Genomic DNA, 16,607 nt, shown 5'->3' with positions numbered 1-16,607 from the left:
CAGGTACCTAGTTTTCAGGTGTACAGCACTGCCCTCAAAATGCCAAGTTCCTCAGCATTAAGCCCCAAGTGTCTAATCATATCACCACATTTGAAACTGTTAGCCACAGTATTTTGAAACACAGTGACTTCAGCTCTGAAACAGGCATCTTTTCTGTCTACATTATGCTTTATTTCAACTAAGTATTTTAAAATGACTCAGTAAAAATGAGGCATGAGCATGACCACAGGGAATTATGAAATCAATAAAAGGTTCAGAACAATTCTGAAGGGATTTCAGTTGTCTACCAGAATAAAAGCCAGACACCATCCGAAATAAGAAGTTCTGACTGAGGTAACACACCAAATGAGTACAGACAGTTGATTTAGCAGACTCTGAAAAGTGGATTGGGCCTTACGAAGTCGATGGGAAGTTTCTTATTGATTGCAATTGAGACTGGATTGGATCCTGTTTATTTTAGGAGGTTGCTCCATGGATCAGAAATTGCATCAGAGAATGAGTGGTTTACAGGAATAATAATAATAAGTAAAACACCAACAGGAAATAAAGAATGAACATAAAATGGAGTCAATATGAAGGGTGGCACCACACAGACACACTGAAGAAAGTGTTTCTGTTCAAGAAGAGATGTAAGCATGTTTAGAATCAAACACATATGTAAGTACTTGCTTGAAATATGACCTAAACCTCTGCTAACCCAGCAGTATACCAGATTCATTTAACATAAAATGCACATATGAAAAATTACCACAGCCTACTCAGAATGAGCTGTCGTTTTCCAGTGTTGCTCACATGATGCTGTCTCTCCCTCAAACACATTCTAGGGCTCGTAAATCTCTCCATGCATGGCTATTGGAAACATATCAAAAGTATTTGTTTGCAAATCAGATTAGATCTCTCATGAGAATAAGATTTCAAATGAGTTTTCTAAATCATCCTGTTCTGACTAGGTTAGAAAAGCCCCCAAAAATTTATTACGTGGTATTTTCCTACTTTTTCTGAATCTAAGTAAAGATCAGGAACACAGGTAAGTAAACAAATGAAAATAATACTAGTAAATTCTAATGAGATGGCATCTGAATCTTGCAGAGTAATGGCATGGGATTTGCTGTAGGACATTTCTAGCAGGCTAGTATCTTGAGGCTGGGAATGGTTTATATTTTGGATGTCATTTATTTGTCATTGTTCTTTCTATTCACCCTCCTTATTAAGAGCATTTTTTTCTTTTGGGACTAAATTCTTATTTTACCTCTACTGCTGTAAATCTGTTAAGTTCATGAGGTTCCTCTAAAGAGATACCCAACTCTGTCCATTCAGCATAAACAGATGTTTGAGTGCAATGACTGTATGACTTCTTAAGGGTTTCTGAACTCTCCTTTTCTTGACAGGCACGCTCAGCAGTCCTGCAGAAGCCTGTGAATCTTCAGCATGTTTTAGATCTGTCCTGGAAGAATAGAGCTATTTGTCTTTGCCACATTAGAAAATGGCTTGCATGCCTACATCCTGTGCAATTAGTTTATGAACCCTCTTTTGTTATTTTTGTCATGTATTTCTGTTTTCACTTCTGATGTCTTATGAATGTTGCTAACACAATTCCTTTCTTCTCCTGCTTTCTTCATCTCAGCTGTGCTGTGATCCTTGAAACGACTGATGCTGAAGCATTATAAAAGAGGGTGACTTTTGGAATTGACAGAAATGACTATATTGCAGTTTAAAGCGTCAGCATATTTTTTTTGGTCCAAAATGGTAACTGCAAATTGCTGTAATGTTGCATATAACCAAGTGAACTTCAGAAAAATCAGATGACATAGATGGTTTTGAGTAAAGTATTCATGAGTTTTCTATAGGAATTTTATATATGACAAATTACCCCTTTTTGGTTTATTTACATGATTTTTTTCCGTTATTTTGTTTTAGGCAGTTTGGGGCCATCGGGTCACGTCTGACTGGAGCTGGATGGGGTGGCTGCACTGTGTCAATGGTGCCTACTGACAAGCTGAACACTTTCCTAAAAAATGTAAAAAAAGCTTATTACCAAACTGATGTCCAAAGGCTAGCACTGGAGAATAATAGTCTGTTTGCTACCAAACCTGGAAGAGGAGCTTTGGTTTTTGTTGAGGCCTAAAGAACGTAAAAATTTTAAAGAAACTATGTAGGGCATTTAGAACTGGCAGTACTTCCCATGCCACAGTAAACGAATGCCTTTTCTGTTTTTTTACTGTAATGAGCAGTGGCTATTATCAAAATATATTTCCTGAAGAAGCAATTAAAAGAAAACTCTTTGATTGTAAAGTCTTCTTTTTTCCATACTAAAAATATATTTGAGTATAAACACTGATTTACAAAAACCTATTGACAAGGAAAACTGAAACTGAAATAAAGATGATACTTTGTGACAGTGGATCTCTCTTCTTTTCCATTTACTGTCATAAAAGTAAGACCAGGTGGAGCAATGAGTATTTCATTGTAGGGTAGGAACCTTGCAATGTTTGCAGGGCTGTTCAGTGCTAATTGTTTTTGAGGGCTGATACTCTTTTGTTTAGACTGTCCTGTAAAAATGGAAGATTAAACTGAAGCATTCAAAAAATTGGAAGGATCTTGCTCAATGTTAGAAGCTTTATACTCTCCTTAGATAGGATTGTTACTGCTGTTAGTATTAGAGAAGCACCTGCAGCCGAGTAAAACATTAGAAATATATTACGTTAAGCAGGAAAACTTTCCTTCTAGCCACATCTCTTAGGCATCTTTGTGCAAGTGTGACTTGTTAGGAAAGTTTCGACAAAAATGAATGCTCTCTGTGAGCTGTACAATATGACAACCCACTCCCCTAAGTGAGTGAACAAGTAACGAAGCAAAGTTTGGTTCTGAGTTACACAAACACCATATTCTAATTGTTGAATCCTAGCTGTGCTTCTATAAGGTAGAACATTTGCATCTTTATGCAAAATTATTAAAAAGGATTACATATAATCAACTGACCATGTAAAAAAGCAATTAAGATCTATAAGGAATCATTAAGAAGATAATTCACTCAGTTGTACTAAGCAAAAGTAAATAGGCAAGACCAAGAGTAGATGTCATTAATGTATTATTGACGAACTCCAATCTCACTCCCACTTCACACTCCTGACAATCTCAAGGTTGTAACTGCAATGCACTGGAAGTACAGCACCCGCAATTCATTACCCATCTCCTCAGTAGGAGAAATGACTGTGATGGCAGAACGGTGACTGTACATCAAGATACCCCAAAGATGCCCTAACCCTGCTTCCAAGTGGAAAATTGGGTTCCTGTGCCCTCCCTCTCACAGCACAAAAACTTCCACCTCTCTGATATCTACAATGAAAACTCAAGGGAAGTTTTGCTAGTGTCATAACCCTCGCAGCCATAAAAGACAGAGCAAGATTTGTCCCTCTGCACATTTTTGTGATGCTAAGTACAAGTTCACATCCAGAAGTCTGCGTCAAATTAGAGATTGCTCAGAAGAGATCCTCTGTACATTACCCATGCTAATTCAGGCCAAAACCAAATTCTTAGAGGCTACTAATTCTGTGAGAGGACTCTGCCAAATTTGAACACAGCAGATGAACAACAGCCAATGCAAACTGCCAGATCTTTTCAGGAACCTCAGAGGGGACATATAATGGTAATACTATCACTAGAGAAGATTTCTGTTTTCTGACAACCAGGAAAAGTGGAACAGAGAGTGCTGTAGATCAAGCAAATCAAGTACTCAAGAGGAAAATGATAGGGTCTGGGCATGATGGGGAGAGATTAAAAGACAGGATTTGGAGGGAGGACAGTTAAAACAATGCATTTGAGAAGGGGAAAGCAAGGGACCAGGGAGACAGTTAAGAACAAGAGGCAGAATTATGGAAAGGTTTAGTCTCAAAACATTCACTATTACTATCTAAACTGAATATGTTGTAAGCCATTTGTAACGTACAGCAGATATGCTGTACATTCAACTAAACCTGTAAACACAGGACTCCAAAAATCAAACAACAGTAGGTAAACATCTTCAAGAATTTCCAAGATAATCTTAGAGATTTAAAAGGAAATAATTCCATGGCTTTGTTACCAACTGCCTTATTAAATATAATCCTCAGTTTAATTCAGCAAGTTCCTGTTTCTTATACTGTCATAAAAATGAAGTACAACACAGTACGTAACAATCCTTTCATTAATATGTTTGCATTGAACTTTAGTTCAGCTGGATTCATGGAAGCACTAATTAGTGTATGAGCAGAATAAAGATATATTAGGGGTTTTTTTCCCCTCCTTTTTAAGTTGAGCATGACACACAAAGTCATGGAATTGCACCAAAAACATGCAGGCAAGTTTTTGGGCTGCAGTACATTTCAAAAGTTTTCTGTCAATGAATCTTATAAATTATATTCTCATAAACAAAGAAAAGGAAAACAGAAAACTGGCACAGTATAAAAGAATAAAACCAAACGTTCTAAACTTCTGATTAATTTATTTCCTTTTTTGTTGCTTCAATGTCTTTCCCATACTTTTGCTGAAATCCGCAAATAAAGTTGGGACATAACTTCCATTGAAAGACCTACAGTATTCAAACTATATACATAAAAATGGCACTCAGACATTTTTATTTACTGACTATCAATAGGAAGTAAATGTTTCTTTTTAAGCAACAACAACAACAAAAATATCTGTGTTTTGGGATTTTTTTTGTTTGCTTTTTAAGCCTTTGAAAACATTTTTCTACATTATGGTAAAAAGCCCAATAATCAGAGCATGAGTATGATATACCAACAATATGTAAGGTAAGCAGCAAGGGTATTAGTAGTATTCCTAAGAATAAAGCAAGAAGATTTGGTTTGGATGAAAATTTCTGTGTATAAAGCAACAACTCCTAAGCATATTTCTTAAGAAAGGCTTTCCAGATCTGTATTTTTAACAGCTTCTTCTGACTATCTTTTCAAAATCTCTTCTGTACCTAAAAGAATGCTAATCAGTATATATATACACACATCCCCACAGATAGGTGTGTATATATATATATTTGGAAAACTAACAAAATTAAATGTCAGAATATATGCAGAGGTGATGCGTCCTGTTAACACAAGCTATGCTTATCAATGGAGTATGATTTTATGTTATTATAATGTCAGACTGTAATTCAGTCAATCATGAGTTTAACCTTACTGTGCAGTAAATGGGTTCTAAACCTTTCCAAAAAGGGTTTGGAATGGAGACGCTGTTAGATGTCGAAGCGCAGCAGCATTGCCTGGTGCCATATTAATGCTCTGTATTATCTTAATCCCATTGACAGGTACGTCTTCATCACTATTTGCTGACTGTGTATCTTGTATAGGAGCATGTTCACACTCCGAAATAGAACGAGAGTAATTTTACCACTCACTTGATGAGAGGGGATCATGACTGTATATTTGACATTTGCTCTCTTGGACACAGCAGACACACAGAGACACACAGACACATACATATGGCAACGTAACGTATAGCAATTACTTACATAACATCTTCAGGAATATTGGTTTCTAGTTAATATGATCCGAATGCCAACTTTTATTTTAGTAACTGCTGGGTACTTACTCAGTATAATCCTTCTGAAATTCCTCCCTGAGTCCATGTGTCTCTTTAGTAACATCTTGATATGTTGGAGCAACTGCTGCGCTACAGTTTCAGTCAAGTGAAAGATTTGTATTTTCAGCTAACTACGAAGTTTATTTGTGTGCTAAATCCCAATCAGACTTAGTTCAACAAAGATACACCCAGAACAACATTCACAAGAGCTATCTTGTTCTAAAAAAAGATACTTTGCAAATCATAGCTGTTAAGGACAGGATTGAAGTAGTGCTTTCTGATTCTCTTAATTATATGCTTCATCAAGAAAAATGAACTCTATGAAAGGATTTATACTGTAAAGTAACAATAGCATGAAAACCAGACTGGTAAGGCTTAATGTCATGAAACCTGTGAATCATGCAGCATATTATATTTTAGATGCTAATTTTGAGATGGAAGGCTAGGTATTGATAAGAGACTAGTTCACAATGCAGAAAAGAGTACAATGGGGAATGTAAAACTGTAACTGAAAGTTGCTCCCTGCGCTACAGCCTTGTTTGACAGATTTTCGCAGCACATACAGGATTGGCAGAGAAAGCGCTGCCAAGCAATATAGCTGTCACATCTGTCCTACCTCAGCTCTTCACTTTAGCCAGCTTTTTCACTGAACGCTCTTCTGAGATTCAATATCCCATAAAATAGAGACAAAAAATTAATTCCGCTCTTGATCTTCTCTCTTTTACTCTGCCCTCTGCTTTTGGACTTGCGTCAAAAGTAATTAACTACAAGATTCTGCAAGATACCACATCACAGCCTCTGATAACAGCACCGTATTTACTAGGGGACAGAATCTGCCACGGTGCTGACAGTGGGCAATACTAACCTCCTCTGTAATGTCTCATACTTCAGTGGGACTGCAGTACTCAGTCTAAGGTAGTAGGACCAAGCTGTAATTGATATATTGGGAACTGCTGTTTCCTGGGCAGATTTTTTTTTTTTTTTCTCCTCAGGTCAGCTACGATTGTTTTACCAGTAAAATCTCTGGATGAACATTTTCTGGAGCCCCTGAAGACCGCAGATTTGGTCACTGAGTTCAGCAGAATGAGGATTTGCCCCAGCCCATACTCCCTAGCAAGCAGTTCACCCAGTAGGATAACATGTAGTGAGACTTTGCACATAAAACTGACGTGCCCAAAATCTCACATGTAGTTAAGGCACTCATGCCAAATTCATCATATGTGTAAGACTTACTAATGGAAAAATCTGCAGAGGAGTAAAAGATGTTGAAGCTAATCAGATGAGAGAACATTAAGGAGCTTTCAGAATTAATTGACCAATAAAACATTTGAGATTGATTTCCAACAGCAGTGGTTCCTGCAGAAGTAACCAACTGGATGAGGATTTATACAAAAGCATTTGGTGCATTTACTAGATTTTAAGTCTAATGCATTTAGAGAATTGCTATTGTCTCCTAAGCACCACTTTGTTGGCCAAAATTACACATTAATATTAAAAGAAAAAAAAAATCCTCTCCCCACAAAAGCATGCCTTTCTGCACTTGGCACATGAGGCTCAAATAACTCAATAAAGATTAGATGTACTTCGAACTGAAACACACTGGTGCCCAAGCAGCTGTCTTCTTTCCAGACAAGCTGTGTGTGATTTGGTGTGGGAATAAAAATATGTTCTATTAGCCAGTGATCAGGCCAGATGTGGGGGTTGGTTGGGGTTTTTTTTAAATCCCAATTAATTTTTCAAGGGACACTGAAGCAGGTTTGTATGAAACTCTTAGAGCAGTTCCTGAGGGTTACTATTAAAGGCCTTATTTTTTTGCCAGATTTCATATAATGGAGGGTTTTATTCATGTTGGTCTACATTTTCTAGTTTCTTGTCTGTCCCTCACATGACAAATATATATATTTATTTTTGTTGGCTAAGCTATTCTGACTTTGAGCAGGATTTTAAAATTGTGTTTCTATTGATCAATTACCAACAGAATTAAATTGTTCTGATTAAATGCTGAAGAGTTTTCTATTGGCTTTCTCCCAGTGAACATCCTTTCTTGTAACTGTTTCCTTCCTGTCCAGGCTTCTGTCTAGAGAAGAATTAAGACTACAGTTTTACCAGAAGACCCGATCCTTGAGGAAGAATTCAGTGAGCCACTTTTCAAGCAGCAATAGCGGCTGCACGAATAATAATTTTTTTATGAACGTCTGAACCTAATTTTATGTCAGAAACATAAAGCTCTAACTTTCATAGCTGAATTAAAAAGTCTAACAGAAAACAGAAGCTAAAATCAGAACCAAAAGAGTCTAGCAAGGATTTACAGACCTTCTATGAGATAAAGCTCCACAGTTGAATCATAAACTTAGTCAGAGACAAATACTCACTATGAATGGCAACATTTGGAGACAAAGGGTTAAAAATCAAGGAAAAATACCTGTTGTGCCATTTTTAGAGTTAGTTATGGTCAGGCTTTGACCTTAAGAATATATCCAGTTAAATTCCTGTGCAATTCTTTCTACAGCAAAACCAACTATATCAGCAGCAGAACAGATGATGAGTTTTCAAAAGCCTGGAGATGTTTTTGTGTTGTTGGTTTTTTTTTTTTTTTTTCCTTTTCAGAAGACCATTTGAGAGAGTGAGAGGAGGCCTGGGCAGCTTTTGTTTCTGAAGATCTATAACCTGATGATGGCCAGTGGGGAGAGAGGGGGGCACTGTTGCAAATGATTTTCAATACTTCCTCTAGAGGGAATAGCATGGCTAGTATAAGCTGCTTCAAGAGACAGACTTACAGGCCTCTCGCTATTGTTGTTGAAAAACTCCAAAATTTATTGTCTTGTCTGAAATTCATAAAAATATTTAACTTTCTTGATTATGAGATTTCAGGGTTTTGCCTTCACAAAGCTTTTTTGGTAAAACAAATGGTTAAACAAATAAGATTTTACTGACAGAAAGATGTAAGGATTTATGGGATTTTTTAGTATTATACTGAACTAGCAGCCTCTTGTATGCAACCTGCTCTTGGTGACCTTCTTTCCCCCGTCTTAGCTGTGCTCATTCAGCAAGAAAAATCTGGTCGGGTCCTCTGAAAGAGAGGGCACAACTATGCCAAGAAATGCACGTAGCTACTGCAGCACACTTGAGTTAGAGGCCTTGAGATTTTGGTGCACATTTTATACTTCTGTTCCATCACTAAGAAGATGGCAGTGACTTTGTAAGCTCTTTCAGGCAAGCCTAAGGGGCTGGGTTAACAGAGTCTGAATCTCAACTATCTGCTTTAGCTCCACTAATGAGATTTATTTTATTTCTATGTAGGTGGTCTCTTATTTCTTAAATGCAATTAGCATACAGTTGTTGCCTGATGGTTTTATTTATTCTTGAAAGTGCCGACTACTGGACTTGCTTTCATAGTTCTAGAGTTTCCAGAACTGACTTTTGTGCTCCACAAGCCTGTTTTCAGGAAATATTTTGTAAGAGGGATGATATTTTGAACTCTGCTTTTATGGCTGCAAAGGCTTCTACTTTTTTACTCCCTTTGTCTGTTCATTAGGGGCCATCTTTAATTCCTGGATGTGTTTTTTGGAGATAAGTTCCCCTCCTTTGAAATACATACCACTAAAAAAACCCATTAAAAATACTTTAAGTCTTTAGACAAAGTTATGTGTTTACTTTATGAGATTCTATGATGTGGAAAGTTGTGAGCGGTGCACTGAAATTTAGTTATTTGCCCATTTTTAGGTTTTCTCTAGACATTTTCTGATGTGTTCATTAGCTGCCTTTTGCTCACTACATAAATGCGTGAAAAAACATCTGTCTTGCTCTGTTTTAGCTGTAAAATTAATAGAAGGTCTTAGGCTTTTAATCAAACTATGAAAAATTTCAAAATCCTGGTTTTTTGAGGATGACATAGACGAGTGCTACGTAGTGTTTCCAACTTTTATTAGAGTCTTGCTTTCTGTGATTCATGAATTTATAATTCATACTCTCAAAAAAGAAAACGGAACATTTTTGAAAATCAACATCATGCATATTGCAAATTACAATAAACATGTCAGCAAAAGTGGATATACTAACAGTTTATGGTGGCTAATTTGCTAATTTATTCTTTTTACATAAATGGACAAATTAAACTGCCCATTGTGGTCACATTAAAGGGAGAATGGTGTGGAAATTTCTGTTCTCAATAAACCCATAAAGAAGTGGACACAACTTATTTTTAGACAGAATTCTGCTCATAATGTGAACAGTCACCTAAAATCTGCTGAGAAAAACATAATCGGTTTCACATGAAGTCTAAAATTTTCTTTTTATCCCATTAGTCAGCCTAATAACCAGTTTTACAATTTTTCCTTGTAAAGTTCATAAAAACAATATGACAAATATAAAAATACCACACTGAAAGTTGGGGGGAAAAAAAGGGAGTTTTCCATTCTTCTATATGATGTTGCGAAATTTGTTGAAGCCAGTGAAGTTAAACTGCTATAACACAGGATCTGACACCTAAATACACTGCATAAGAGTTGCCCTGTTGTAACAAAAGCTGCTAGGATTTGACAAGTTCTTTATAAGCAAGCTGTGACTTCTTTATGCTGAATACACTGTAGTTTACACTATATTTAGAATACACTAGTTTGCAGCGGCACACTAGTTTTTCTTTAATGTGTTGTGTGCGAATACTTCAATATACAGAAGATTGAAATTCTAATAATTCCCATTAGAAAATGTTTCAGGGGAACTCAAGTAATTCTTCATTAAGAAACAGTCTAGTTAGAACCATTTTATATACATCAGGAAAAGAACAGAATTAATTAGGAAATCTTTGCTTCTGAAACCCCTTAGTTCAAGGCATAAACACAAAGGGCTCTGAGGATCTGTACTACACAGTTGGAAAGATACACGCCAGACAGAAACATGTCCAAATTCAGAAAGACTCTAAACTTCCTCAAGATTTATATATGTTTGGATCTAAAGAGTATAGTTCAGAGCAGTAATAGAACCAAGTCAATAAATAAAGCTAGAATCCAGATACAATAGGAGTTTCATTACATTTGAGGTTTGATTTACATTTCTCATTCAGCCTTATGCTCCCAAAACCTAACAGAAATAAAATAAAGTAACCAAGCTGAAATGCAGTCTCATTTAAGACATTTGAAATCATATGTTAGGTTAAAGGATAACAAGATGAAGGACCAATCAAATCTTTTTTCTGTATTTCTAAGTTTCTCTCTTTTAGGCAAACCACTTGCTGAGATTGTCTGCATTACTGTGGTCTGTCTCAGTCTAGAAAAGAGAAAAGTGTCCCAGCTATTGTGGATCACAGCAGAAAAAGGAAACAAAATAAATGGGTGAGAATTTAGTAATGCATTCTTCTCCTCCCTGCCCCAGCTGGTTTAAACCATCTTGGCAAAAAGTTTTGAGGAAAGGTTTTGAAACACAATACAGGTTGGGAGTCAAAAAGGATACGGCTGGTTGTAAACTTCAGTACAATTAGTCCTGGAAGTCAAGGAATATGACACAGCATTAGCTATTTCATGTGTCTTAAAACAGTAGGAGACCAAAGGACTTCGGCCACCAAAGTCTGAAGAGCACATGCTTGCATTCTGGATCTGAACTGATACAAGGGGACTGTAAAAATGGGAGAAATGTCAGGAAAGGATATTACCAAACTAACTGTCTGAAAATAGTAACAGAACAGACTAGGAACTTCAACATCCATATTAAAAATATTTATGCTGAGAATGTTTTGGTGAAAAAAATCTTACTTAAAAACCCACAACATAGTATATTACATGATGGTGATAGCAGCATAAGAAGGGATCAGAATATCTGACAAAGACTGATGGCAATGATCTAATGTTATGGGAGATAGTTCTCCATTTCAAGCAGGAAAACTGCAGACTACAATAGGCATAAAAGTCTTTGGCATGGATTATGAACACCTGCAAGTAAGCCCGAGTTATTTTAAAGTCAATGCAGTATTTTATGCACAGTAATTTAAAAAAAAAAAAAAAAGAAAAGAAAAAAAATTCAAAGTGTGTGATAAATTAGTTTTATCAAGACAGAATCTAGTGAATCCCATTTTAAACTGCAGTTTACTACTATGAGGCTCTCACCTTAATCTAATTAATTCTTATCTAAGGCAAAAGTGGTTTCCCTTTGTGAACATTGAAAGCATTAAAATGTGGTAGAAAGGAAAGTTGAAAAAAAAAAAAATCATATAAAACATGTAAAAACATCCCAGCACAAATACAGGTTGTAAAAGGAAAAGTCCAACAAATGCAGCACTATTCAAAACCACTGACAGTATAATATATACAACAAAGATTACATTTATGCCTGATTTTTATCTATTTTTTTTTTTAAAAAAATCACACTTAAAATTACTGCAACTGCAAATCAGTAGAGAGAAATCCCCTTGTTTTTCTGTTTATTTTCTTCAGTTACATGTACTGTTGCTTTTCTCTCCATAATACTCTATATTCTGATATTGTCTACATAGATATAGATGTAGACAACTTTGCTCTGTAGAGTATTTTAGTAGCACAGTTTATAGATATTAACAGAAACATGGCTATTGTTAGTGAGCTACCCATAGTCTGCTCCTTTTAATATCAGAAGTATGTAAGGCAAACCTCTGTTATGGTTTTGGATTCCTTCGGCATATCACTTATATGTTCACAATCTTCGCTTATTTCTTCAACTGCCATATATTTCCTATCTTCAAGTAGATCTTTGCAAATTACGTCCTCTGCTAACAAAAATATAAAGATTGTACAGCTTCACTTACTAGCAATACATAAACATTGCTGTCTTCCAATTTTTCTGACATCCCTTTTCATCATGTAGAGTGTTCTTGGTACTGTGGGATACACATCACACTTTCAGTGAAACGTTAATAAACCAAATTTCTCCTTAGTACATTTTCCACAAGTTTTTCCAGACAAAAATGCTATGCAAAAAGATTTCACTACAGATAATGAATCAATTAATGAAAAATGGTGCTAAGAAGGTTATTTAATCCACTTTCTGTACCTTAAAAGATTAACCTACATTATTAGGAACATACTGATCTGTCCATTCATTGGAAACTAGACAACATCTTACTAATACTAGTGATAAACCACAGATCCTTAGCTCTGCCTATCTCAGATTTTTTTAAAAGGCTACTATTAATAATCCTAGATTCCTAGGGTGGTAGAAAGTAGAAAGTAACTATCCAGTCTCACAAGACTGACGTTCTTCAGCCTGCCTGTCCCCACCCCGCCTGCCTACTGAAGTGAAAAATAAACTGTAAAACACAGGCATGTGAGCATTGGACTTCGTGCAGTTTGAACAGGAAGCAGGCTGATGGGATTTTGCCTGTGCCCCACACAGAAACATTACACTTCATGCAGTGCACACATATGCACACACGTTGTCCAAGTGCAAGCCTTATGTTCTACAAAGCTCCTCCTGTAATTTTTTGTTACAGCAACAAATGAGTAAAACAATTACCAAACAAATGGAGTACGTAAGCATGACAAACTGAATTTTTTAGATAGATCTTCAGCACCCTCATGTCCATTCAGAAAAGCTGTTTAATAAAGCTGTTCACTTCTTGAAGGTCTTGAAACAAAAAAGTAAGAGAGTTCTAATTTGCAGTTTTACAGTAAACTGTCAGGCATCCATAAAGACAAAGCCAGATCTTAACTGGGCAAGTACATCTTAGCCACAGGTTATAAAGCAGACACAGATGTACAAAACTATCAAGACAGAAAAACAAAAGTTTGGAAGAACAGCGAGAAAAGCTTTACATTTCTGCATAACAGGAAATCCACTGAACAAAAAAGAATTACAAATAACCACTAACATGCCTAATTTGCCTTAAAGAAATACAAAAGCTCCTAAAATGAGAAATAACATCATCGAGTAAGAACCACAAAGTGAAGAATTTTATTTCTAAAAAATGTCTTTGAACACAGCAGCTCAGTGCACAGAGAAGATGATGGAGTTGAAGACAAAGAACTGCTAAAATAGAACTGAAATGAAAGCCAAGATGAAATAACCTCCTCAAGTTCTGATGCTGGCAGACAAACACCACTCAAAAGAAGTTTTCCAGCAATGACAATTAGCCCATAGAGCTTCAGAACAATTTATATATTCACAAGAAGAATACGTGTGAGAATAATGTTCCAGACTGTTGAAAATTAGCAAAAGGGGAAGGAGGTACCATGCACTTTCAGATCAGTTAATCTGAATTCTTAGAAAGATGTCAGAATACAAATGGGAAGAAAGGTCACTTCATACTGAGATATGCTGGTTCATGGGCAAACATCTACTCCAGCAGCCTGCATCTCACCACTTTCCTTTTTGCCTTAGCAGTGCACACAGATAATGGAGAGTCACCCACCTTTTTCAAGCCCTGCACAGTCATAGGGATACTCAGTTCTTCATAGTTTCAGAAGCATTAAAAGAGACTTGCAGAAAAAGACAGAAAGATCTGTGACAGTGATCGTGTATTTAGACCACACAAAATCTGTAGTTACTGGAAAGTACTCTTCCCTTTTTTTTACTTGTCCTTTTCTACACTGTAACTGAGGAGGCAATACTCCCCTCAAGAAGCTCAACAATAATTTCAAAGTGTGTCCGAGAGTTCTCTCAGCAAAGCAATGATTCAGGGAGTGTGAATGAGGCATTGTATTCAAACACAGAGATTCAGAAAAGCATGAATGCAGCTCCAGGTAGCAGAGATGTGAGGTAGAACAATTCTTTGGCCACATCCTTGTTGTAGTAAACTCTTCCTGGAGCAGGTCTAATCACCAACGAAGAAAACAATTCTGATTGCCTCATAGCAATTATTTCCACGGCACATCATTTAAGTGGTCGTTCCCTCTGCAGAGGTGTGTGTAGTTGCATGTCTCAGCAATAAGACCAAATGAAGGCATCATTGAAAAGGCTTGGTTTTTCAGACATAGTTCAGGACTTTCTGAAACCACTGAGCATAGAAACACTTTAGCCCTAAGATGTGAATTTAGGAAAGAAAATGGATAAAGTAACGTCCTGACTCAAACTGAATTAAAATCTAACCTTTTCCACAACATTGTTTTCAGAGACATGCTATCTGGGAATAACATCTGTGCACTGTACAAAAATCTCCCACTGCACGCAGAAGTGACAGACACAAAAACATACTTCCATGGAAAGACGCAGCAGCAAGCAGGCAGACAAGGGCCTGAAAGGCTGATCAATAGAAGTAACCAATTTAGATGTCACTGGTGCAGGGTACCTCTGAGGAGGAAATACCCTTACACCAGGAATAGAGAGAATGGAGAGGTCCTCTGATGCAGTACTGAGGACAGAAGTTATATTGCTTATTAAAACCAGGAGGGATCTCAAATCCTTGTGGCACTCTCCTGTCACTCAATAGTGTTCTCCCTGGAAAGAATAAAGTGGACAGAGTGGAACAGGATTGGTAACTAACAAGATGCGGCTAAAGAAAAGCTACTGTCAAAGACAATGCTAGATGATCAGAAAGAAGAAAAAGGATGCCAAAGAACATGAATGCTTTCTCCTCCTACCTTGATCCCCAAAGGATCCCAAAGTCTGAGGCTGAGCGAGACAAGGAGAGGAAACCAGCCCAGTTTGCCAGCCTAGTGAGAACAGCAGTGGAGAAGTCATGTCTCAGAACATGGCTGAGCCCTGCAGCCCGTCAAGTCAGTAATGAGGTCTTTGTTGACAAGATTTGAGTACAACTTGAATCACTGAATATGTCAGAAAGAGGAAGGAGTGCAGGGTTACCACTCTTTTCCCTTTGCTGTAACCACCAAGCTCAGTGGCACTGCCATAAAAGCACTGTCAGAGACCACACTTAAATGCATTTCAACATTTCCTGAATCGCTGGCTCTGTCTCTTATAACATTTTGATTACAACTAGATCTAAAGAAGGACCTGCATGTCTGAAAGCTGATGTTTTCCAAATTACATTGTTTGGTTCAGTTAAAATACTGCTTCTCCCCACAAACTTTTCTCATTTGTGTTACACATGAACACTAGATGCTCGAATCCTTGAGAAATTTAAACTTGACAAGATGGTTAGTATGTCAACAAGACCTCTTTTATGACTCCTATGACCTTACCCATCAATTCTTATCAGGAATGTACAAATAATAGCTCTGAGGTTTATTCTTCTTCCTTTTACATTCTTCCACAGTAGATAAGTCCAGAAACCATTTAAATAGATGTGTTTAAAAAGAATTAATAAGAATTAGTTAAGGAAGAGTTAATCAGGCATAACCAGGACTAGACAAATCCTGATTTTGACAAGCTTCTCATCAACAGGATTAACATTCATTTACAGTCCACTGATGGACAGTTTCACTAAAGGCACAATATACCCCAAAGAACCTTTTTATTGCTGACAGTAATACTTGGGTTAGAATTAGCACAGCTTGATTTTTAAATCCCAAATTGAGTCTGCAGAGAAGGCAGTTAAAAAAGGCTTGGTTTTTTTACTTGCAAACTGAGCAAACTTGATCTGGAAGTCATTAACAGATAATAAACATAACCTTCCCCCACTCACTCCCAAGATGCCATCTTTACAGTCACTTTTCAGAATACAGTTGTATTTTTCCAACATGTCATCCTACGGAGAAGAGCTTCACAGGCTTTCATTTTATCTGATTTCTCCCTTACTGCTGAGGAATTAGTGCCTTCTCTTCAACAAGACTCAGTTCCTAACAAGGAGAAAGAAGTGGAGTGAAAGGAGAAGGAAAAGTTGGTTTGCTTAGTGAAACATGTTACTAAATTCTCTTTAGGATGACAAAGGCCATTCTGAAAAGAAAGCAAAAAATTACAGCAGGTCAACTTTAAATTGTGCTGCAACAATCAGCCTCAAACAGAAACCTAATATAGCTAGTCCATTATCTAACAGACTCGGCAATAAGCAAAGAGACCAGCCACAACTTCTCACGAGATCATTTCTTAACGAAATCTTTAAAAGTAGCTGTGGAGATTTTAAACTATTCTTGTCACATGAAGTATTTGCATCCTTTTAGTGTTCAAAAGCAAAT

At 36.8% G+C, this 16,607-nt stretch overlaps 1 protein-coding gene across 1 annotated transcript in view; it reads left to right on the top strand.

The window, feature by feature from the left end:
• GALK2 (galactokinase 2) overlaps nucleotides 1–2,401 on the top strand; it is a 50,120-nt gene extending 47,719 nt beyond the window's left edge. The window contains exon 10 of the mRNA XM_074837865.1: nucleotides 1,918–2,401. Coding sequence (XP_074693966.1) covers nucleotides 1,918–2,125 — 208 coding nt within the window. The 3' untranslated portion in view covers nucleotides 2,126–2,401. The remainder of the gene's footprint in view (nucleotides 1–1,917) is intronic.
• The last annotated feature ends 14,206 nt before the right edge of the window (nucleotides 2,402–16,607 follow it).

Source organism: Strix aluco, chromosome 12 (genome assembly GCF_031877795.1).
Source record: "Strix aluco isolate bStrAlu1 chromosome 12, bStrAlu1.hap1, whole genome shotgun sequence".
In the NCBI taxonomy this organism is placed as follows: Eukaryota; Metazoa; Chordata; class Aves; order Strigiformes; family Strigidae; genus Strix; species Strix aluco.
Note: the sequence above shows the minus strand (reverse complement) of the source record. Positions and strands in the feature narration are given on the sequence as shown.